Below are 24108 nucleotides of genomic sequence, written 5' to 3' on the forward strand. Positions count from 1 at the left end.
GCAAATTGCTTGAGTGTGTGCCAAAGGTCAATGCTTCAAGCCTACAAAATGGCTGAAATCATGAACAGAAAACAGTCCTGAAAGGTAAATGTGTTGCTGCTAAAGACATGATGGCGGCCAGAAAACTTAAGTCTATGGTTGTCACCGGAATTATTTTAGAGTCTTAACCACTCTCACGGAGAAGCTGCTTCTGACCAGGCCTGTGATATGAAGTAAGATCTGTTAAGCGAGTTACAAAATGGTTGAATGGATGGACAGATATTATCTGACAGACACCACCATCTCCATTAACACTTGTCATAGGGAATTAGTAAGCCTCTATAAGCTATACCTTCTTGAGATTTTCAGCACTGCCATGTTCAATACCGGTCTGACAGAAGTCTTGATGTTCTTTTTCACACAGGTGTCTTGCAGCAGACTAGATCTCTCTGGGTGTGAAGATGAAGAATTAAAGGTAACGTGTATAATTCTTGGAATGAATGAATAACTTAGTTAAGACTTTATAGAAGTTCAAGAAAAATAGAAATAATATAACAAACAACAAACCCCCCCAAACACACCCAAACTTCTGGCTTGAATAATGATAAGAGAGCTGCTGCCATCTAGTAAAAGGCTTGTAGGTGGGAGTTTGATAGATCAGATTGTGGTCAGAGCTGCCTAATAGATGGGTAGATAGATAATGCTTTATCTGTTCCCATGGGAAAGTTAAGACTCTACAGAAACTCGAGAAAAATATGAATATTATAACAAACACCAACCCCTGAACACACACAATAATGAGTAGAACATGACACATACTGATGGATTTTTGTTGTTGTTCCTTACAAAGTCAAATTGTTGAAGGCCCCCTATATTATAGCTGCAGTGCTAGAATGATTCATCATTAGATTGTGAGTAGCAACGTGATCCTTTTTTTTGCTGTGTTCTGATTTGAAAAGGAAGGAATAATGAGATGTTACAACTTGTTGTCTTAGGCAGATAACATGGACAAATTCCTAAAGCCAATATTTTAATGTCTGGATTACACATTGTAGTTTAATTGTAATACGCTCCCTTGTACCCCATATCTACTTCATGTAGGTAACCAGTCCCGTCTTTTTACAGTATTTCCCACTCTTCCTCGTTGTATCAGATGAAATCCGTCAAGTGTCAGGAATATGAAGTTTGTATGTTAACCTTTGTGTTTTTAGACCCTGTGTATTGCCATTACATTTCTAACCCACAATAGCTCTTAGGCCGAACATTTGCAAGTGAACCAAGGTGGGGCTTGTTTTCTTCAAAACACTGAATTGAACCTGATGTTGTGAAGTCATTTTCATTTATATTTTCAGGGATAACGGTAAAGGGACTAAAGAGGACTGGATCAGCCAGTATAGTGGCAAGAATCTTTCTTTGAAAAACAAAAGTAAATATTGTTTAATACATCTTGATTAAGTTAGCCCTGTGGTGGGCTGGCGCCCTGCCCGGGGTTTGTTTCCTGCCTTACGCCCTGTGTTGGCTGGGATTGGCTCCAGCAGACCCCCATGACCCTGTAGTTAGGATATAGCGGGTTGGATGGATGATGTGCACTCATGTTTTAATTAATTAATTTATTTATTTGTTCTTTTTGTTGTAGGGTCGCTCAGAGAGCCATTTGGATATATCAGACTGCACTAATTATCAGGACCTGTCCTTGTATGGAACGCTACCAAGGGAGTCACCACGAAGGAGTAAAGAGAGCACTGGTAAAAAAAAAAATGAGCATCTGATCGTTGGGCATAAGCAGTTCTCATTTTCAATGTATTGTTACAGTTTAGAAAAACAGCTTATTGTAAAAACTTTCAGGCCACATTGCATGTATGTTGCAGTTGAACTGAAAAATCCGTTTCATTGCAGTTAGTCCAGGTGCTGTAGGGCTCACTACAAAATGATTGGTCTAATTGTAATGAGAAAGATATTTTCATTTGAACTATAAATGAACACTTGACAACATTGACCTTATAAACATATAAATGGAGAGGGGTATCGTGTTGCATGTTGATTAGCACGTGCAAGTGAGAAGTTGACTAATCGCTGTACTTGTAAACCTAACACAGAGAGCCGTACCATGTTTGGTACAGTGATCCCCTGCCTATCGTGGAAGTTATACGTTCCAGACCCATCAGCGATAGGTGAAAATCTGCGATGCAGAAAGACCATATAAATAAATATTTTTTTTTATAGTTTAAGCCTTAAAATACCCCTCCCACGGCTTTAAACACATGTAAACTTATTAAAAAACACTTTGTAAACACATATGATATGTGGATGTCGCGCTAAGGATATGAGTAACATAATAATAATAATATAATAATAATAATACAAACCGGATTCCAAAAAAGTTGGGACACTATACAAATCGTGAATAAAAACTGAATGCAATGATGTGGAGGTGCCAACTTCTAATATTTTATTCAGAATAGAACATAAATCACGGAACAAAAGTTTAAACTGAGAAAATGTATCATTTTAAGGGAAAAATATGTTGATTCAGAATTTCATGGTGTCAACAAATCCCAAAAAGTTGGGACAAGGCCATTTTCACCACTGTGTGGCATCTCCCCTTCTTCTTACAACACTCAACAGACGTCTGGGGACCGAGGAGACCAGTTTCTCAAGTTTAGAAATAGGAATGCTCTCCCATTCTTGTCTAATACAGGCCTCTAACTGTTCAATCGTCTTGGGCCTTCTTTGTCGCACCTTCCTCTTTATGATGCGCCAAATGTTCTCTATAGGTGAAAGATCTGGACTGCAGACTGGCCATTTCAGTACCGGATCCTTCTCCTACACAGCCATGATGTTGTGATTGATGCAGAATGTGGTCTGGCATTATCTTGTTGAAAAATGCAGGGTCTTCCCTGAAAGAGATGATGTCTGGATGGGAGCATATGTTGTTCTAGAACCTGAATATATTTTTCTGCATTGATGGTGCCTTTCCAGACATGCAAGCTGCCCATGCCACACGCACTCATGCAACCCCATACCATCAGAGATGCAGGCTTCTGAACTGAGCGTTGATAACAACTTGGGTTGTCCTTGTCCTCTTTGGTCCGGATGACATGGCGTCCCAGATTTCCAAAAAGAACTTGGAATCGTGACTCGCCTGACCACAGAACAGTCTTCCATTTTGCCACACTCCATTTTAAATGATCCCTGGCCCAGTGACAACGCCTGAGCTTGTGGATCTTGCTTAGAAATGGCTTCTTCTTTGCACTGTAGAGTTTCAGCTGGCAACGGCGGATGGCACGGTGGATTGTGTTCACTGACAATGGTTTCTGGAAGTATTCCTGAGCCCATTCTGTGATTTCCTTTACAGTAGCATTCCTGTTTGTGGTGCAGTGTCGTTTAAGGGCCCGGAGATCACGGGCATCCAGTATGGTTTTACGGCCTTGACCCTTACGCACAGAGATTGTTCCAGATTCTCTGAATCTTCGGATGATGTTATGCACAGTTGATGATGATAGATGCAAAGTCTTTGCAATTTTTCGCTGGGTAACACCTTTCTGATATTGCTCCACTATCTTTCTGCGCAACATTGTGGGAATTGGTGATCCTCTACCCATCTTGGCTTCTGAGAGACACTGCCACTCTGAGAAGCTCTTTTTATACCCAATCATGTTGCCAATTGACCTAATTAGTGTTTATTGGTCTTCCAGCTCTTCGTTATGCTCAAATTTACTTTTTCCAGCCTCTTATTGCTACTTGTCCCAACTTTTTTGGGATTTGTTGACACCGTGAAATTTTGAATCAACATATTTTTCCTTTAAAATGATACATTTACTCGGATTAAACGTTTGATCTGTCATCTATGTTCTATTACAAATAAAATATTGACATTTGCCATCTCCACATCATTGTATTCAGTTTTTATTCACAATTTGTTTAGTGTCCCAACTTTTTTGGAATCCGGTTTGTAATAATGTAGCGTACTGTTGATTCATTCAAGCCGTAATGGCGAGCGATGTCCGTGTAACGCTTTTCTTCCCTTCTTAGAAGATGCAGGATGCTTCGTAGGGCTTAAAACAAAACGAAAAGTTCGCAGAAAGTTTGCTCATAACAATCAGACCACAAGCAAGGTACGCGATACACAGAGAACTGAGATGCGTCTGGGACCCACGCTCGCTGTTCTTGTGAGATCACACCATGTTAACAGCAGCCAATCAGAGCCCAAGAGAATGAAAATCCTGCTCTGATTGGTTGAGTCTCCTCTTTCAGCCAATAACGGGCCTTGTAAGAAATCATCTGGGTACTGTAATGCGAAACTCTTTGTCTACCATAGTACCGTAAGCTTTGTTATGAATTGGTGGCAAAGTACACTACAGGTAGGATGTACTTATTGAAATTTTCTGCAATATAGTGGGGGCGCGGTAGCTGAACCGCGATAGAGTGTGGGATCACTGTATTTAATTTGTTGCTGTTAGATTATGGCAAATGTGTTCTGAGGTTTTTCACTTAAGGAAGACAGAAGTTTCAAAGTGAGGTAGTTATATTCAGTAGTCCTATAATATCTATCTATCTATCTAAATGAATAATCGTGGTGCCGGAGTGTAGCGACATGTTTAAGGGTGATTAGCATATGCATTGAAAAATTTCACTGTACTCTGAACATGTAACAATAATAACCCTATAAACATATATATTTTAATAATAGACTGATTGGTAATTTTTGATTGGCCATGTGAGAGTGCTTATGTGAGTGATACACTGGCATCCCAATCAGGGACCTCACTTATAAAACTCTGCATGAATTTGAACATGAAAAATCCATGCAACATAAAGAAAAAAGAAAAAAAACACCAGAGATATAAAATTGTTGTACTCACATTTTGACACAATTTTCCATTTAGAAATCACAATCATCTTGTAAATATGCGCAAATGAACACACCCAGAAACATCCTTATATGAAGCATGCTAGTCAACCTCATACATATGCAGTCTCGATGCTGCAGAATTTCATTGGCTGGTTAGAGCCACCTACCTCCTGATGCGCTCAAGAGTATCTGGCTCTGCTCCGCACCTGATAGCCCAAGATCACTCACAGTTTATAGCACCGCATTCCAGGGGTTCCAGAAAAAGGCATAAGGTGCCAGCGTGTGAGCAGGTAGCCACTATCACTTGACACATGTAATGATATGATTGCTGTTACAATGAATAGGAACATGTCATGAAAATCTGAGGGTTCAGCCAGTTACCTTACCAACAAGCTGTTCACCACGTACAGCAGCATCACATCTGCCAGAACTACTTTGCTTCAAAATACATGAATCCCATGGTGAGCCAGACCACTGAGATGTGGCATTTGCAAGCTACATCATGGCATCATAGATGACTTGTATATTAATGTTATACTACTCTGTACATTTAACAAAAGCAGTTTTATTCTCGATAGGTCCCCCTATTACAATATGAATGCAGCCAATTGCTTCAATTGCATTAGCAGAAGAAGGTCTCCTGTTGCCTTTTTAAGTTGGCAAAACATGTCATGTTTTAGGTATTTACACCCACACCTTTCAAAAACTGGATGTAGTGCCTTGCTGGTCAGCTAAAGGTCTTCAGTACAATGAACATGATGCTGAACTCTGCTCAGCCTCTTCAGAAACTAAAGTTGATTCTGTGCCTTCTTGACCAGGACAGAAGTGTCGATGAACCATGAAAGATTCTCAGAAACGTGAAGGTCCAGGAACTTAAAGCTGGAGACATGCTTAACCACAGTTTGACTAGGAATAACAAGGTGGTCATGGCACTAAAGAATGGTGGCATTTGTCATGTTGGTTAGATGTGCTAAGTAAGAATTTCATTGGATGTGACATAAACTAAAACTTGAAATTAATAATGCATGTTTTACATTTACCACAGTCAGTAGGATGACAGTGAAGACATACGTGTTTGTGGCATCTGTAACATGGACATGAAGATAATAGAAAGAGGGAGAATGGAGCAAGGAAAGAGATTCGTGTATTTCATGAAAGGAAAGAAAAAGATCCTGAAGGGTTTAATCAATGCTGAAGCAATAAGAGAACAGATAGCCACTTAGGGTTTCCTTGTCATAGCATTCTTTGTCTCAAGATCCTAAACTGCATAGCTGCTGCATTGAACTGTAAAGTAACTTTTTGGATTGTCAGGAACATGCCAATCTCTTTGAAGACATGCTTCTCTTCTCTTCCAGAATCATCACTTTTCTTCAACACAAGTCCATTCAAGGCACTGTCCCCTCAGCCGCCAAAGTTCCTTAAATCATTAATGCCTGTTAAGGAGGAGCACAAAGTGAAGAACCCTTTGGAGTCTAGACCTCTGCTTGGACAAGAGGTAATAGCTACCAGTTTGTCATAAATTATCTTTGCTTAAGATCTTTGTTATGCATTGTTTAAGCTTTGTCCTTACTTTGAGTTATGGAAGCATATCTGAAAACCCTATTTGTGGTTCCGGAGGTAAAAAAATGCAGAAATGTAATATGTCTTGATCATTGAGATACCCAATTACAATCTAAAATAGAAGGAAAGTGAAAGAACGTTTGACCGACTATTGCCATTCTCAGCCATATTTTGCAGAATGTTTTTTCCCCCTTAGAAATGTTTCTAACAGTATCGTTGTTGATGTCATAATAAATGTTGTAAGACTAACAAATTTCTTCCTTATTCTGTCTCCATAAACTCTGATCTCTGATGCTTTTCCCATAATGAAGAAATTTGGAATGGTTAGTCTGCAGTGCAGTGCTGTGAGACATGGCTGATAATGCAGATGTTTTATAGTCCAAGACAGGAAGAGGGAGCCAAACTATAGACTTTTTCATATTGAATAATTAATTGTCTTGTTGGGCTTATGGTAATGTTTATTACATTTATATAAGCTAGGGGGCTCCGAGTTTGGTTAACCGGATATACAATTTAAAGAGATTGTTATTTTCATGGGAATTGTTACATATGCATTATTTTCACTTTTACTTTAAAACTTCAGTAAAAACAATATTTGAAATTAACTTTTCTTCAAGATCGCATTGAATTTTGATTCCGTGTTTGGACTTACATCATGACAATGCAACATGTAACTGCCCATTAATGAATTTCGTTTCTTTATCTCTAATAAATTACCCGACTTTTTCGAATGTTTGTCCCTGCTCTTTCTTCTTCGCTTAGTCGTTGACATGTCTCAAACGTATACAATTATTGTCCTGATAAAATTCATAAGAGCTGAGAGTGCCGGAAGTGTGTCTGTCAAAAGCATTCACACAACTGAGAGGTTAGATGACCGTGGTCTTGTTTGAAAATGGTTGCAAGTATGGCGTGACTTGAAAGAATCTCATGTGAAAAGTCTCCGCCTCATGGGACTTCATTCCAAAAAATCTCAAAAAAAGTCATGTCTCATCCCAAGATTTTTTTATTATAATGGAGAGATAAGAAAACTCACCCAGAGCCCAAGACTCTTTTAAATTGCAAACCCATTTCATATGCTGACTTAAAATCTCATCCCAATTAGATTCTTCTTATGCTGGAGGACGAGGTTGCGAGCATGCACTGATTACAGCGCGTTATGCACCCACCACATGACAAACCCTCCGGATTCGGACCCCAGTGCAGCAGGTAATGCCTAGGCACCCCGCTGGAACAGTATACTGGGCTTTAAAATTATCTCCTAAATCCAAACTTTTGGATGATTACAGTATGTTTCCTGTGAGAAAGTAAATCGGACTCAGGGAGGTCTAAAACGTTGAGATTCATCAAAATCTCGAAATCACACTTTTGGATGATTACAATACGTTCACTACGAGAAAGTAAATCGGACTCAAGGAGGTCTAAAACGTCGAGATTCACCATAATCTCGAGGTAGAATTTTTGGACGATTACAATACTTTCCCTATACTTTGGAAATTAGAAAGTAAAAAAAAAAATGATTACAATTTAAAGCTTCAAGAAAGCTAAACACAATCCCAAGTTACACCTGTCACTAATACCGTTATCATCACCATCATTTTCATTCTGTTTTTCGTGATAAGGATCACAGTAGCACTACTGAGCTGCCACTTTATCACAAGCAACTTCTTCCAGTTCCTGCTGGGAAATTCCTAGAAACTCCTGACACAGCTGAAATATAGTTTGTTCCTTTAAGTAAGTGCTGAGTCTGCCTCTTGGTCTTTATCCAGTGGGCTATGCCTTATACACCTCCAGGAGGAATTCTAACTACATGCCCAAATTACCTCAACTGACTTGATCCTACTCTGAGGTCCTCACATATCATTTTGGGTGCTTGTAGCTGTGATCTCATTTCTTAAATTCACCAGCAAGATGCAAGTAGGCAAAATATACTGACCTATAAATTGGTAGCCTCATATTGGGGCTAAGCTCCCACTTTACCACATTGGCCACCACCTTGGCACCAATTCCATTGTCAGGATTAACAGTGTGTATAAAAAGTCTTCACCCCCTTGGGCGTTTTCACATATCATTTGTGAAAGAAACAGTCGGACACACAACGAAGGTTTGGGGCAGCCACCCGTATAGTTTTCCTGGCTGCAAAAGCCTTTAAAGTAGCGTACAATGTGTACAGAGTCCAAAACAGAACTGTTTAAGTGTGGAGGATGAGGGGTTTTTATAGCTGGTTCACAGGAAGTGACGTCCTCGGGCCGGGACAGGAAGGATTTCTCGTCTTTGGTCTGCGGAGAGAAAAAGGAGCGGTTTAGTGTACCCCGCCACCCCTTGGCCTGGCGTGGAATTGGTGTTACCTGGTCCCTTTGGTTCACTCCCAAACACCCGTGTCTGACACATTGCTATACAAAAGTGATTCACAGTGGATTATTGTTTGGCTTTTATGATATGGATCAACAGGAAAAGTGAATACAAATCTGTGTAAAGTGGTTTAAAGGAATGACAAATATAAAACACAAAACATTTTTCTGTTGATCAAAGTTAGAAGAGTGAAATTAAATCTACTGTTATCCAATTAGACATATGTCAACGAAAGACCTGTGTGTGTGGGTGTGTGTGTCTATGTGTATGTATGGAGCAGTCTAATCTGCTCAGGCTCAGCCACAGCCACTAGATGGTTCATTCATGCACTTTTACATTTTTTTGCCACTTGCATGAGCTTCAGATCTCTCTAAGAAAGTTATGAGTGTGAATTCGTCTGAAGATGCAGAAGCTTAAACAAGTGTGACTTGCACCTGGTGAGATGGTGCTTGTATACACCTCACTTCTCAATTAGCCCAAGCAGACAAACTGAGCCTTATGGTACATGTACGCTGTATGTTCACACAATGAGCCACCATACGTTTGCCTGAGACACTTCTAGGCTGTCCCACTCAATTTGTGCCACAGCTGCACTCGACTACATGTCCGTCTCGGAAAAGAGACAACCTGTCCCAGCCCACATAGCTGACACCTCTGCAAGTTCAACAATATAGTAAAACTGCTATGGAGTCTTTAGGTTGTTTTTGTCCTGATGACCACATGCAGCTATTGTTGTATAATAATAAAACATGAAAACTTCCAAAAGGGTAAATACTTTTCATAGGCACCATACAATCATCTCTACTGTCATACACAGAACCCCAAGCCTGTGAAGAGAACAGGCTACTCTGTTTTGGTAGAGGACCAGGAGGTCCTGATTCTTATCCTGTCCACCTCACACTCAGCTGAGAACTGTTTCAGTTCACACTCAAGATCATAGCCTGATGACGCCCAAAGAATAGCATCATTTGCGAACAGCAGAGGTGCAAGCCTTATATTCCTAACTATATGCCTTGTCCAAGAAAATCATCAACATCAGAGGAGAAAAGATACACCTTGAGGGTCCAACACTCTTGACTTAACACCAAGTGTGTAGATGTAGCTCTCATTCTGCAAATGTATGGACCAAAAGGTCCCCCCGAGCAGCCTTAGAACATCAGAGTCTTCAACAAGATACCACAGGGTCGAGGGCTTTTCATAAGTCAACATACCACATGCATACAAGGTTGGCAAACTCCTGTGAGTTTGGAAAAATCTGAGCAAGGACACTTGGGAGTAGTAATTAGATAAGTGTTTACAGGAATTACAAAACTTGATATTACTGTATAAGAATAACAAAATAATTCTAAAGTAAGGAACAGGAAGGGTTAACACTAGAAGAATATAAAGAATCCTGTAAAGCACTCATTTTTATGTGCATATCATACAGGTTATGATGTTATTTTCTAACCCACTTAATCCAGACGAAGGTTGCAGGGGGCTGCTGGAGTCTATCCCAGCTAGCATTGGGTACAAGGCTGGAACAAACCCTAGAGTGCCAGACCATCACAAGGCAAATACGCACAAATACACGCACACTACAGACAATTTAGTGTCGCCATTTCACCTAACGTGCCCGTCTTTGGATAGTGGAAAGAAACTGAACCACCTGGGGGAAACTCATGCGGACACGGGGAGAACATGCAAACTCCACGCAGGGAGGAACAGCGACACGAACCCCAGTCTCCTTACTGCGAGGCAGCAGCATCATCACTGCGCCACTGTACCGCCCATATTATTAACTCTTTGAGGGCTGAATAATTTGTTGGTGGCCGGCAAGAATGTGCAGCTGAGCAGCTACTGCCCACCAGAGCTTAAGGCAGATCTGGCGAGAGAGCAAAGCGAATGCGCAAGGCTAAATATTATTATTATTATTGCTGAATCGGACCCTAACTTATCGCAGTGCGATTTTGATGCAAGTGATCTGGAGATTGAAAATTAAAGTGATATACCAGCATCAGCTGATCAGTCCCCAGCTGATTGTAGTGCTGAATGCGTTCATTTATCGACTGGCAGCTGCGTGAAGACACTACGATATGTCATTATAAGTTGATACCCGCCTCAAAAGAGTATTATCTAATTAATAAGCATTCACCACTACAAAGTTACATCTGATAGTATTTTATGTCAGCAATTATTTTTTTTCCATATTCCTCACTATGTTTCACAGATTTGTATCACTGCAGAAAAAACTATAACTCAAGAAAAAAGAATTAATGTTAACTAATTCAAGAGCCTTCCTCCTCCTCCTCCTCTAGGGGTCTGCCTCATAACTGGTGAGAAACAGCTGAGATCTGAGTAACTAATCTTTCTCCTGTAAGCCAACATTTAGTGACAGCATTATTCATGTGTTTTATTTTTTTCAGTTTACTTCATTTAATTAATTGTGACAAAGCAACATGTCCCTGTTTTCCCTCTAATCAAACTGAAGATGACAGTATGGTAACAGGTTGGCGCAAGAGGCACTTTGTGTGTGATGCATGTAGTGCCTCGGAATTGCACCTCCACGAATGCTTTGTTGAGCCTCCTCATTTGACTGTTTGCTTTCCTTTATTTGATTCTGCCACTACTTCATTTGTGTCATGTCTTTTTTGTTTTTTTTTTTGTTTTTTTGCTTTTGTGTGTCTTAACCATTACAGAGCATGCCTCCATCTCAGGATAGTTCTAAGCTGGTACACAACAGTGACTGTGTTGTGCCATCAGGCAGCAGTGTGTCACTAGAAAACTGTAACGCATGTGAAGAGAAGCTTGTAAGTGCCTTAACCTTTTGTGACATAATACCTGGTGGTGGGTGTCGAGGGCCGCCCTTTCACAAGGGATTACGCAGGAGCGCCTCTTCAGAACTACTGTGTGTTGGAAGGGATCTGTAGTGAAACTGGGCTGTTATATGCAAAGACAATCATAAGGAAGTAGAAGAAAGAATCAAGGGTGTGTTGTAATGGTGGCTGCACTGTACATTCAGTCAGTCTCTGAAATCTCATGAATTACAATAGAAGAGTGCAAAGCTGGTGATTTTTGAATCTTACAGTAAAATGATTTTTTTTTTTTTGTCATGTTGTGTATTATTTATTGAAATCAATAGCCCTTTTTATTTTAAATGTATAGGCAATTTAGATCCCAACAGTGAAAAAGGCAAAGGGCAAAAATTTCTCCTGGAGTGTATTAGATAAATGTTTCTCCTTGCTTAAGACTGTGCTTTTCTTTTAACTTTCCTAAAAACAGATGATATTTGGATGTTAAGACACAGCTATTTGTTTTTAATTTATTTTCATAGGATGCACTGAAAGTATGAGGCCATACACCAGAGGTATACATTTACAGTCTGTCTGATGTCTTCTGCTGTGCCTACAACAATAAAAAGATGCCCATTAATATGATAAAATAATCATTGAGTAAGAAAAGCTGGGCAGGGATGATTCAGTTTAATTAAAAATAATCAATTTAAAATCAGCAGCATGTCCTGCCAGTTGACTGAATAAATCAAAATATGCTTTTGAAATTACGTTGATTTATAAATCTGTAATTCATCTGTGAAACAGAGTTTACGCCATTGTTGGCACGTTTGTCCATGGCAATGGATTACCACTGTTTTTTTTTCACACTCAAGCATTTATTTGTCTGCCTAACAAAAATATTCTACTTGAATTGTATTATAAAATTGAGAAGCTATGGAAGTTATCTCACTATTTTAGCGGATGAGGACTTAAGCTGCAGGTGGCTGGATGGACAAATGGCATACGGCCAGAGTTCCTGCAGCAATTCTTAAACTCTTTTTATAAAACTCTGCAATATAGAAATGTAACTCTTACACTGGTAATTACTTTATTTGTAAAAGTAAATCTAAGACATCTACAAATAAATGCTATGATGTGACGGAGTTCTCTCTTAGGGGTCTCCAGTGATTGTAATATTGCCGATTCTCGCTCTGAATGAGATTTGATCTTAGTAAAATAGTTTATAGATAATCCTAAAGAGGCTGGAAGAAACATGAGTAGAAGATAGCCTGAACTTCCTGACTGGGATTCGGGCGCTTATCTGTTTAAACACCAGCAATGTCGCAGTTCAAACTCTCATGAGGAGGGCTTACAACCTATAGTTTTTGATGCTTTCTTCCTCAGTGGTGAAAAGGTAATGCCAGTTCCATTTTCAGCATTTTGCTCTTGAAGCAGTGTGGTGTTATGCAGAAGGGACCATCCTTTTTAGGCAATCTGGGTCTAAAACATTTATGCTAATTGTCTGTGGTTTCACACAAAACACCATCCTTCACATTGCACAAATCCCAATGTTATAAAACACCTTTCTATTCTCTTCTGCAATTGAGAGATTTCCTGGCAACCATGATAAAAGATGAAAACAACACTTCGAATAACTATACTGTACCTAAAGTAATCATGTTGGCCAAGTAAGTAAAAGTTCAGAATGTAGCCCGTATGATTTTATGGGCCAGTGTCCCACTATACAACTTTGATTCGGAGAGCATGTCTCACTTAACAACCGATCTTATTGCATTGAGGATGTCCGATTATATGACTAGGAATCACAGGAGTTGGTGGATTATACAAATCCCTCGTAACTTCTCAACAGAGTTTCAGATTTCTTATTGTGCCTTGAAATGTTTTGAGGACAGCACATTTTGATAGGTTTTAACGGTGGAGCATCTTTATTTCTTTCTCCGCTTTGTCATGGTACAATAAAGGGAGAGACAGTGTAATAAGAGACAAAAGGGGTTAAAGTGTTTTGGGGAACTTTGATGGCTAACCATGTCTATTATAATTTCACAAAAAGAAAATGAAACATGCATTAACAATTTAATTTGAGTCGTTCCGACTTATTCAATCAGATAGATGGCCGAAGATGGTGGTTATCCTGATTATGATGGATTCTGGGAGGAAGACGTGGGTCCAGGTAGTCAGATCCTGGAAGTGACATCATGAGTGGAGAGGTGTCAGTCTTCCTTTCTGTAAAGGGAAGAGAGATCATAATTAGACAGTGCCACCTCATGTCTCGGTGGAGTATTGCAGTCACTTAAGCCAATAAGCTGTTCCCCAAGCGCACACATGTGACAACGTCAAATAGACCAGTGGTTCTCAAGTTTAGTCTTTGCCGTGACTTTAGGCTTTTATTCCAACCAGTATCAGAGTGTACAAGGGACAGTCAAAAAGTTCCTGGAATTATGATACAGCAGGAAAGTGAGAGATCAGATTACGCAAACGTTGTTGTAGAGGGAAGCGCAGCACATCTGTAGACCAGTTACAGCAGGTGTGGATTGGTTTCAGTGTGTAGCATTGTTTTAATTACTGTTTGAGTTAGATGTGTGCATGGTCATTTGGTGCAATATCACAGTTCGAACAACGTGCTAACATCAAGTTCATGTACAAATAGAGGAAATCACCTGCGGTACTGCAGTGCCGCTGGTGTGTCTGAAGCTTATTTCCCAAATTTGCACATGAACTTGATGTTAGCACGTTGTTTGAACTGCGATATTGCGCCAAATGACTATACACACATCTAACTCAAACAGTAATTAAAACAATGCTGCTTGCCGAAACCAATCCAGATCTGTTATAACTGGTATACAGATGTGTTGCGCTCCCCTCCACAACAATGTGTGCGTAATCTGATCCCTCACTCTCCCGCTATATCACAGTTCTGGAAACTTTTTGACTGCTCTTTGTATTACTCTTTCATCAAGTTCGCAGATGATCCCATACTAGATAGAAGGGTAGATAATGTAATATCATATGAATAGCTATAGAGGGGCCTGGACAAGGCTTGGGCAGATTTGTGGCAGATGTAATTTAATGCAAGTAAATGCAAGGTATTAGGAGTTGTAGTGGAGTCATTATTTTATATATCCAGATAGTCTTCAGAAGTGATTATGTAATAAATTACATCTTGCCTGAAGAAGGGGCCTGAGCTGCCTGTAAAACTTACATATTGTAATCTTTTTAGTTAGGCTATGAAAGGTGTCATTTTGCTTGACTTCTCAAGCAGCAAGGAAGGAAGAGTATCCTTTTCCCTGATATAGAACATTATTCTAAAATGTTATTGACTAGATCAGGGGTGGGCAAAGTCAGTCTTGGAGGGGCGCAGTGGCTGCAGGTTTTTGTTCCAACCCAGTTGCCTAATTAGAAAATAATCCTTGCCAATAATTTAACTTCATGACTTGTTAGTGCTTTAAACCTGCCACGTCAGGTCATTCTCATACCCTAGATTTTTTTTCCTTTCTAAGGATATTGTCCAAATTATTTGTAGTCTAAAATTGAGGATTAATTCTCAGCCCTTTACTTTTTTTTCTCTTCACTTTCCTTCTAAGTATTTAATTAAACCAAATAGTGCACATTAAATACACACAGGTGTAAATGGAAACAAGTTAAATGGAGAAATGCTCGTTTCTTTTGTTATTTGCATCTTATTGCTAATAAGGAGCAATTAAAAACCAAGAATACAGCTGTTTAAGACTAAAATAGGCAATAAGGGTTCAAAATCTTAATGAGAGAGACAACTAAAATGGAGAAGTGTTACTTGAGCAATAAGTGCTTCTGATTAAGTAACTGGGTTGGAACAAAAAACCTGCAGCTACTGCGGCCCTCCAGGAATGACTTTGCCCACCCCTGGACTAGATCCTGCCTTATTTTTAAAATGTTTTGAACAGATCCTCTGAGTGAGAATTTCATTTTTCCCCCAATATCAGATAGTATAGGACATCAGATACCCACTGACTTAAAAGTGGTGAGTTGGGATTCAAGATAAGTCTATGTGCTAATAATGAAGTATAGGCAATTACAGTTTATTTGTCCTTCTCCACTCTAAGCCCATCTGTGAGCCCACCAAACGCAGATGTTAATGGGTTACAAGTGCTTGTGATACCAAGGCAGACTGATAGGAATTCAAAGATTTTTTTGTCCAAAACGATGTTAGTTTGGTACACTCCCAAAACGTGTGGCCTAGTGAGGCTGGAGCTCGATTGCAATGTTTCTAGGTTGGATCTCACCCTGGAATCATTTTGGATAGTTTTAATCAAGCTAAATTCGTTCAATAGAATTTTTTAAGTTGAATAATTGAATGCTTTGTGCAAATGGAGCTGGAGTGTATTGTGTGCATAGCTGCCTTCCACTCCTTTTCTGAAATGTTAAGTGTAATATCCTTTCCCCATTGTGCCATGGGATCTTTGAAAGGAAGGAACTTTAAAACATTTTTATAAATTGTGGAGATGCTATATGAGTCTTCAAGACTGATCGGTATTTCTTCTGGAATAGAAATAGGTGGAAGGAGAGGAAATTTGGGCAGCAAAGTCTCTAGCTTCAAAGTAGGATTTTTAATACCTGGATTAGGATTCCCACACAGTCTCCTCTGCTCGAGACTAAAGAGGTTTAATTCTCTGAGTCTGTCAGAGTAGGATACGTTCTTAAGTCCTGGGATACACTCCAGACCTCAGGTCTCGTTTTATTGAATAGACTTCAGGCTTGCCAACTCCTGACTCCATTTAGCATCTGCTGCAGCCACTAGCCTAGGGGTTTACATGCTTTTTCCAGCCTACCCCTTGTGCATGTTTACATTATATATTCAGTATGTATTGAAACTATACCTGTACAATAATTTGTGCATTATTAGTTCAATGGAACAGTGTTCATTTGGTATCGTAGCTTAGATGGATATCAACCCACATGTTAACACAAATAGTTATTTCCAGAGAGTTCACATACTTTTTCTTGCCACTGTAAAGTTAAATTTTATCATTGTGGTGATTCAGTTACGCCAATAATTCCACATCTGTATCAATCATATCTTTTTGCATTTTGTCACTTTCACACCCTCGGAGTAAATACCCATGTCCTGTCTCATTACAACAAAGCATGCCTCTGAAGAGCTTTGCAATGCACCCTGGGATCATTTAAGCAAATTAGCCAGGTGATCTGGATGGTTTCCTTTTATTTATTAACTTGCTTATGCTCTATGGCAGGGGGAGTGGCAGTCATCATTCCACAATTTTTTAAAATTTTACCAAATGAAAACTGCATGCCTTCCAGGCACAGATGTTGCCAAGAATGACAAAAGCCTTTAAATTTTTTTTCACGCTTGGGTGTTGGAACTAGAATACTGTCTTTCTCCTCACACAATTGAATTGCTTGCATTTCTGGCATGGGGCATAAGATGAATATACTTGCTTTAGTTATACATTATCTTAATATAGAATGATAAAAAGTAATAATAAAACCTTTTTTTTGGGGGGGGGGTTAGGATTCTGAAGATGAAGACAATGACACGGAAATCAGAAAACAAAGCATGGCCTCCCAAGATTTGCACAGTTTTCAGCCTTATATCCCAGAGGACTTTGCTGACTTTGATGTTTACAATGCAAGCCTGGAGAACAGGGACTCCCTGTCCTCTAAGCCTGACTTTATGAGCTCTCGTTTCTTGGAAAAGGAGGTTTCCCGGAGTCCCACAGCCAGCAGCATGACCAGTGGCTACTTCTCACACAGTGCCTCAAATGTGACACTCTCGGATGTAGCATTAACTGGCAGTGACAATATCGACCCGCTGGCTTGTCATCTTCGAGAGGCAGAGTTTCAGGACCACTCACAGCCTATGTGCTTACAACCGGATGTTCAGGATGCAGCTCCTTGTGTGGGTAAAAACTTATCAGAAACCAGAAGTGCCTTCGACGAAGAGACTATGGCATGCAAGTTTCAAAATGTCCCCAGAACTCCGGTAGACTCGACACTTAGTACAGTGGCAGTGACTTGTCACGACAACACATCTCATCTTGAAATGGTGGACAGCTATGGTAATAATGGTGCCCAGGAGTTCACTGATTTCAAAGGTGCTGATGATGATAGGGATTCAGGACATTTTGACGACCTTCAGTTTCAAGCTAGGAAAACACACACTGATGGACTTTTGTTGGGTTTCAATGAGCCCAGTGTGGATATTGACAAATGTAGTGGCACAGATGGCACAGTGTCTTGCCATGTACAAAATGGCACACAGTTTATTTGTGCCACTGCACAAGACAGACTAACGGAAGTAATGATGGATTACCGGTCTTCGGGTGAATTTGATGACTTATCAGATGCCCTAGAAGGAGAAATCCCTGCCACTTTGATGGCCTCTTGTACAGACGTTAACTCTACCTCTCCGGATACGGACAAGAACGATTTTGATTCCTCAAGCAGTGATGAATGCACAAAGGTAGACCAGACTGAAATTGTGCCAAGCTGGATGGTGATGGGTGAACGTGTATGCATAGGAAATAAAACTGGGACTGTTAGTTATGTTGGCACAGTGGACTTTTCTAGTGGAACATGGATTGGGGTTGAACTTGACCTTCCAGCAGGTAAGTAAATACACAGGTAATGCCTTTGATGTTAACAGGTTATTCAGCCTAACACACGTCATCATTTTCTACTTACCCAGTGTTTACAAAAAAAAAATACACCTTATTGTGGAAAGTGACCAGAAGGAATTTTACTTCCATTCAAATGGAAATTTGGTGATGGGGTCAAAAATTCATTCAGATTCGGGAAAAGGTGATTTTAGCATGGTGCATTTTGTATATCTCCTGGATGACTACATCCCAGAAAAGGTAGGATTTAGAACAAGTGGTTTCTGTGATCTCTGCTTAATCGGCAAGACATTGGTAACCTCAAAAAAAACATTGACCTATCTTATTTAAATCAGCTCCATCATATTTGTCTTACTACAGGCCCCCAGGCCTGTTGTTTTTTGGTCCAGTTTGGTACAGTATTTATTCCGTTCCCTAGAATATATACCGTATATACTCGCATATAAGTCGGGTCTTGAAACCCAACAAATCGATCATAAAATCAGACCCCGACTTGTATGCCCGTTCACAAATGCTTCCTCCAATCTCGCACCAGTTTCTCAGACACATCAAATTTTGTTGCAGCAGTGCAGTTACCAATTTGTTTCGCCACTTCAATGACTTTTACTTTAAAACCAGCTTAATATTTTCTTTTGATTGAACACTCCATCGGAGATAAGGGAGGCTCTTACAATAAAGGTGTATGACGGTGTGAGATACCAAAAACACAAAACAGTGCAAATGTCGCTTCAGAATAGTTCAGGTATTACCGTGTGGTCCCATAGGCACAATACAAAAAAAGGCAGAGTGCCCCGTGGTTACTCTCTCAGGTGGGCGTTAGCATATCGTAATCTCTTTGACCAATAGTGTGAGTTTTCCGCATTCAACTTATATAACCGACATTATAAAATACCAAAAATTATACGGTAAAATCAAGCCCCGACTTATCCTCAGGAGAATCTAAACGCGAGTAGTTGTGATCCAGTTTTTATTATTTTTGGTGTGTTCCCCTGAATTGTTTTAAGTAAAGTATAATGTGTCCTGGATAAAAAAAAACAAGCTCCAGGCCTTTAATGACCTATTGGGCACAGCCATCAGCACTGTGTCTGTCTGCGGAGAGAGTGTCGACCTTGTCGGGTGGTTTACTTACCTTGGCAGTGACATTCATGTCCCTGGTCACTCTTCCTATGAAGTCAGTAGATGGATTGTTAGAACATGGAGGGTCATGAGGTCGCTGGAAAGGGGGGGTTAGGCACTCCTGATATTTCTGCAGAAGGACGAAGGTCCAAGTCTTTAGAGTCCTAGTGCTTTGTGTTTTACTATATGGTTGTGAAACATGGACGCTATCCAGTGACCTGAGACGACGACTGGACTTCTTCAGTACTGTGTCTCTTTGGAGAATCCTTGGGTACTGCTGGTTTGACCTTATGACGAAAATGATTATTCATGAAGTCGCAAATGAGGCACATCTCGTGCATTATGAGGGAGCAGCAGTTAAGGCACTACAGCCATATGGTGCGATTCTCTGAGGGTTATGTGGCTCACAGGATCCTCATTGTTGAGGATCAGAGCAGCTGGACCAGGCCAAGGGGACACCCATGTAACACGTGGCTACAACAGCAGATAGGTGGTCATTTCTTTTGGGACTGGACCCAGGGCCGGATTTAGACTTGATAAGGCCCTAAGCTATTTGAGACATGGGGCCCTTTATAAGTCCAGATATTCTATGTAAGTGCCAAATATGATTTGTTTGGGGGGCCCTAAGCTATAGCTTGTGTAGCTTATGCGTAAATCCTACGCTGACTGGACCGCGTGTCTACCTGGGGGTAAAAGGGGTTGTCAACCAGGATCCCGAGGTGTTTCATCATGTGTTGGGATGCGGCAATGCCCTGTACAAGTGCATGCTCCCCAACCTGACCTGAATGTCCTTTTAGTTGTGCTGGAACCCAAGGATTGTAAAAATAATATGTGTTTCTTCCTACAAGACATTCTGAGAAAGAAAAAAAAATGCTGCTATTTTGTGAGTATTGTTGCCAAGGTGTGGCTCCTAGTTGTCAGTGCCGTAGTCGACAGGATTGCATCATCATTAATGCAACATGTTTAAAGGTCAGAACGGGTGGCCATGTTCTCATCGGAGTTTGTGGATAATCCCTTTGTTAGTGTGCGATTCTTTTGGTGATAATCAAACTTCTGAACTTTAGAACTCTGCTCTTATTTTTAGTACCTTGCTTATTGGTCAGCAGTTTAAACTTCATGACTGATTGACTTGACTTTTAAACTACAGAGCCACAGTCGAGGCTATAGTTTTCACCTCATTGGTGATTAAAAGTATCATTATCATTATGAACTCTCTCAAGGCAGCCTACTTGGAAAAGTAATTGAATTTATTCAGAATGATTAATTAATGACAGATTTTCACATTTTAAAGCCACAACAAAAAGAATTGCCCTGGAAAAAGTAAGAATTTGAATCATTAAAGCATTTACTGTCAACCACATAATGTCTGACAGGCTTTCATAACCGTAGTGCCAAAGGCCTGCAGAATCTCATCAGATTTTCTATATGCTCAAAAAATAAAAAATAAAATATGACCCTCACTTACTGTTGAAACCAAAACAAATTAACTTAAACTACTTTCTGATACTAGAACAATAAATATAGAGTTAGATAAATGTCGATAAAAGTTAAGTAGGTATAATAAAATATGCATCTACATTTCAAAAAAATGTTGGGGGGGGCGCAATTAAAACTGTTATGAAAACTCAGGTCGCAAATACTTTTAGGTTGAGAAACGCTGGCTTACATTTTTCATAATTTCACTCAGAAGAGCCTGATGAAGGCTGGAATAATTCTTATTTTCTTTAGCAGTGTCATGTGGAAGCAGTACTTCTCTGACTCCAAAAATTGTCATTTTGCCCAAAATAAAATACATATTTGGATCCATATCTTACAAGTTAATACTGTGCATAATTTACTAATATATGTATCTAAGAGTACTTACTTGCCTCATGTGATGATCTGCACTGAGTTGTTTCTTTTGTTCCTGCTAGCGCCTTTAAGCATTCTGACGATTCACCAGTCAGAACACAGTACTTACTGGTGCCCACCCTCTCAATTCTGATCGGCAAAAATGATAGTTTTCATATCATGTTAAGAAAGAAAGAAAGAAAGAAAGAAAGTACTTTTATTTATAATTGTCACATTTCTATCTATCTATCTATCTATCTATCTATCTATCTATCTATCTATCTTATAGTGCATTTCCTGTATGTCAGTCTGTCTCTCTGTCTATCATATCATCTGCATGTCTAGCTGTTTAAAGGTCATTTTTATCTTATTTCACGATAAAATTAACTGTCTGTGTTTGGCTTGCAGGAAAGCACAATGGCACTGTTCAGGGAAAAAAATACTTTAACTGCAAAGCTGGGCACGGTGTATTTGTGAGGCCACGCCGTCTGTCTAGGGCTGCTAACAAGGGCAAGCGACGGAGCAGCACCTCGAGGTCACAGGTGGCTAGCAACCATGAAAAAAATAAAAAAAGCATTCTACGTCAGGAGTCACCAGCAGGGGTGCCCTCCTTCAAGAAACAGGACAGCCGGCGCTCTTGGGTCAGCTGAGCAGTGGATTTTTGCACTTACTACACAGTTTCTTGTGTAGAGGACCAGTGATTTTTTTTTATTTTTTTTTTTTTTATTTGTACAGCTGTAAATGAGTTTTTAAAAATACTGTATTCTGTTTTAAACTTGTAATCTAGAAATGTATTTAATAACATATCTGCTCATAGCAGATTGCTGCACAGAAAAGGAAGTTAAACCTCCCTTCATGACAAGTGTAGATAGTGTAAAGGTGCCAGCTCCTTTTACTAGCCTTTTAACATGGATGACATATTTTAAAGAACTAATATTTTATGACGAAAAATCCGTACATTTTTATGCTTCACATTACCAAAGAATGTCTGTTTTTGATTTCTTACGTATGTATTATTAATGGAAACCTTTAGTGCCACTCTGGTTACCATGTACTCTGTTTGTTGCCTTATCTCTGTCCTCCTGCTTGGTTTTCAAAAGGAAAAGCACACGGTTGTGTCCGACTGTTACTCAGAATCCGTCTTCCTGGAGCCCTGCTACTTTGCTGACTTCTCTCGCATGTTACTAGAATCGATGCCATGAGGCTGCCAACACTAACATCTGAGACAGTATTGCTGTAAGAAAGCAAGGCTAGATTTTATTTTATTTTTTTTTTCCTATTGTTTTGTGTTACTGTTTTTGGTAAATGGAGTAAGAGTGTGTTTTGTGTGTGTGTGTCTGCACGTGCAATTGAGCAACAGTATAGCAAACAAAATAACGGTACTAATGTTGATTTCTTTTTCTAGGCTGTGTAAATGGAATGACAGTGGTCCTGTTGCACCTGGCTTGAACGCAACAGAAAAGGGTTTATTTTCAATATGTTTACAACAGAATGTTTTAGCTAAAAGATGGCCTGATATTATAATATCATAAAGTAAACCCAGGACCTTACTGTTCAAAGCTGCTGCTCCTCTTGGGTTAGTGCTATATATATATATATATATATATATATATATATATATATATATATATATATATATATATATATATATATATAGTTCTCTATTCAGTCATAGTGTTTATTATGTACAGAATTGTAATTTATATTGTATTACAGCATACTGTAATTGGTTGGTACAAAACTGTGTTAGGAGTTGGAAGGTTGGCTATGTAAGAAAAGAAAAAAAAGAAAAAAGAAGTGCATTGTGATGTTGTGTTTTTTTCATTCTTTTCAAATGACAGCCTTAATTCACTCTTTCACCAAGCACTCACAAACCTGCTTAGTCCATTTTAGAATCACGCAGGCATCGGAGCGCCAGTTGTCGGTGTTTTCCTTACTTTGTGGTGAGCTGCATGCAAAAGCAAAAACACTTTTGAGTGGTGGTTGAAATATAAATGTACAATTGCATGCAAAGGTTTGGACAGCCTGGGCCAATTTACCTATTTGGTTGACAAATAGTAAATACAACTCAGTACAGTGGCAGTGATTTGTCATGACAACACATTTCACAATTAAATGGCGGACATCTAAGGTAAAAATGGTGCCCAGGAGTTCACTGATTTCAAACAAACACACTAAAACAAAAATGATCAATGAACAGTTACGAGTTATTCAATGATTAAAAACTGTTAAAAGAAAATTCAATTCATTCAATTCTTTATTGTCATGTGTACAAGTATCGTGTACAGTGAAATGCTTGCTTGCATGTGACCCTACAGACAGTGAACATAGACAAAAAACACACAATAAATAAATTAATATAAATAAGTAAATAAATAAAAGCAGAATCCTAGGAATAAATAGAGACAGTGGCAGAGGTATATGTGCGGGTAGCAGTGTAGGTGACTCAAGGTTACTGACTGTTCATGAGTCTGACTGCAGTTGGGTAGAAACTGTTCCTGAACCTGGAGGTGTGCGTCCGAATGGACTTTAGTTGCTTCCCAGATGAGAGGAGTGTGAAAAGTGGCAGTGCAGGGTGGCTGGGGTCCCACCTAATACAGTTCACTTTCCTGAGACAGCATGTAGTGTGGATGCTGTGTGCCCGTGATCTGCTGTGCTGTATTCACCACACGCTGCAGAGCTCTGCAGTCCTGAACTGAGCAGTTGCTGCACCAGGATGTGAGGCATCCTGTCAGGATGGACTCCATAGTACACCTGTAGAATCTGCACAGGTTTGTTGGGGACATTCAGGCCTTACTTAGTCTCCTGAGGAAGTAGAGGCATTGTTGGGCTTTCTTGACTACTGCTGCAGTGTGACTTGCCCTTTAAGGTCATCAGTGAGGGTGACTCAGAGGAACCTAAAGCTGCTGACCTGCTCCACAGTCTCACCTCCAATGTAGATGGGGCTGTTCTCTGTTGCCTGTTTGCGGAAATCCACAATCATCTCCTTAGTTTTGCTAACGTTGAGGGTGAGGTTGTTCTAATGACACCTTTCTGC

At 39.7% G+C, this 24108-nt stretch overlaps 1 protein-coding gene across 6 annotated transcripts in view; it reads left to right on the forward strand.

The window, feature by feature from the left end:
• kif13a (kinesin family member 13A) overlaps positions 1-23267 on the forward strand; it is a 231391-nt gene extending 208124 nt beyond the window's left edge. For 2 of the 6 annotated variants that reach the window (XM_039737010.1, XM_039737011.1), the window contains 6 exons: positions 404-454; positions 1616-1724; positions 6187-6326; positions 11419-11529; positions 17021-18116; positions 21480-23267. In XM_039737010.1, the coding sequence (XP_039592944.1) occupies positions 404-454; positions 1616-1724; positions 6187-6326; positions 11419-11529; positions 17021-18116; positions 21480-21721 (1749 nt within the window). In that variant the 3' untranslated portion in view covers positions 21722-23267. Of the gene's footprint in view, positions 1-403; positions 455-1615; positions 1725-6186; positions 6327-11145; positions 11229-11418; positions 11530-12053; positions 12087-17020; positions 18117-21479 lie in introns of those variants that run through there. The other 4 variants (XM_039737014.1, XM_039737012.1, XM_039737013.1 and 1 more) reach the window with 3 other exon arrangements.
• The last annotated feature ends 841 nt before the right edge of the window (positions 23268-24108 follow it).

Source organism: Polypterus senegalus, chromosome 15, assembly GCF_016835505.1.
Source record: "Polypterus senegalus isolate Bchr_013 chromosome 15, ASM1683550v1, whole genome shotgun sequence".
Lineage (NCBI taxonomy): Eukaryota > Metazoa > Chordata > Cladistia > Polypteriformes > Polypteridae > Polypterus > Polypterus senegalus.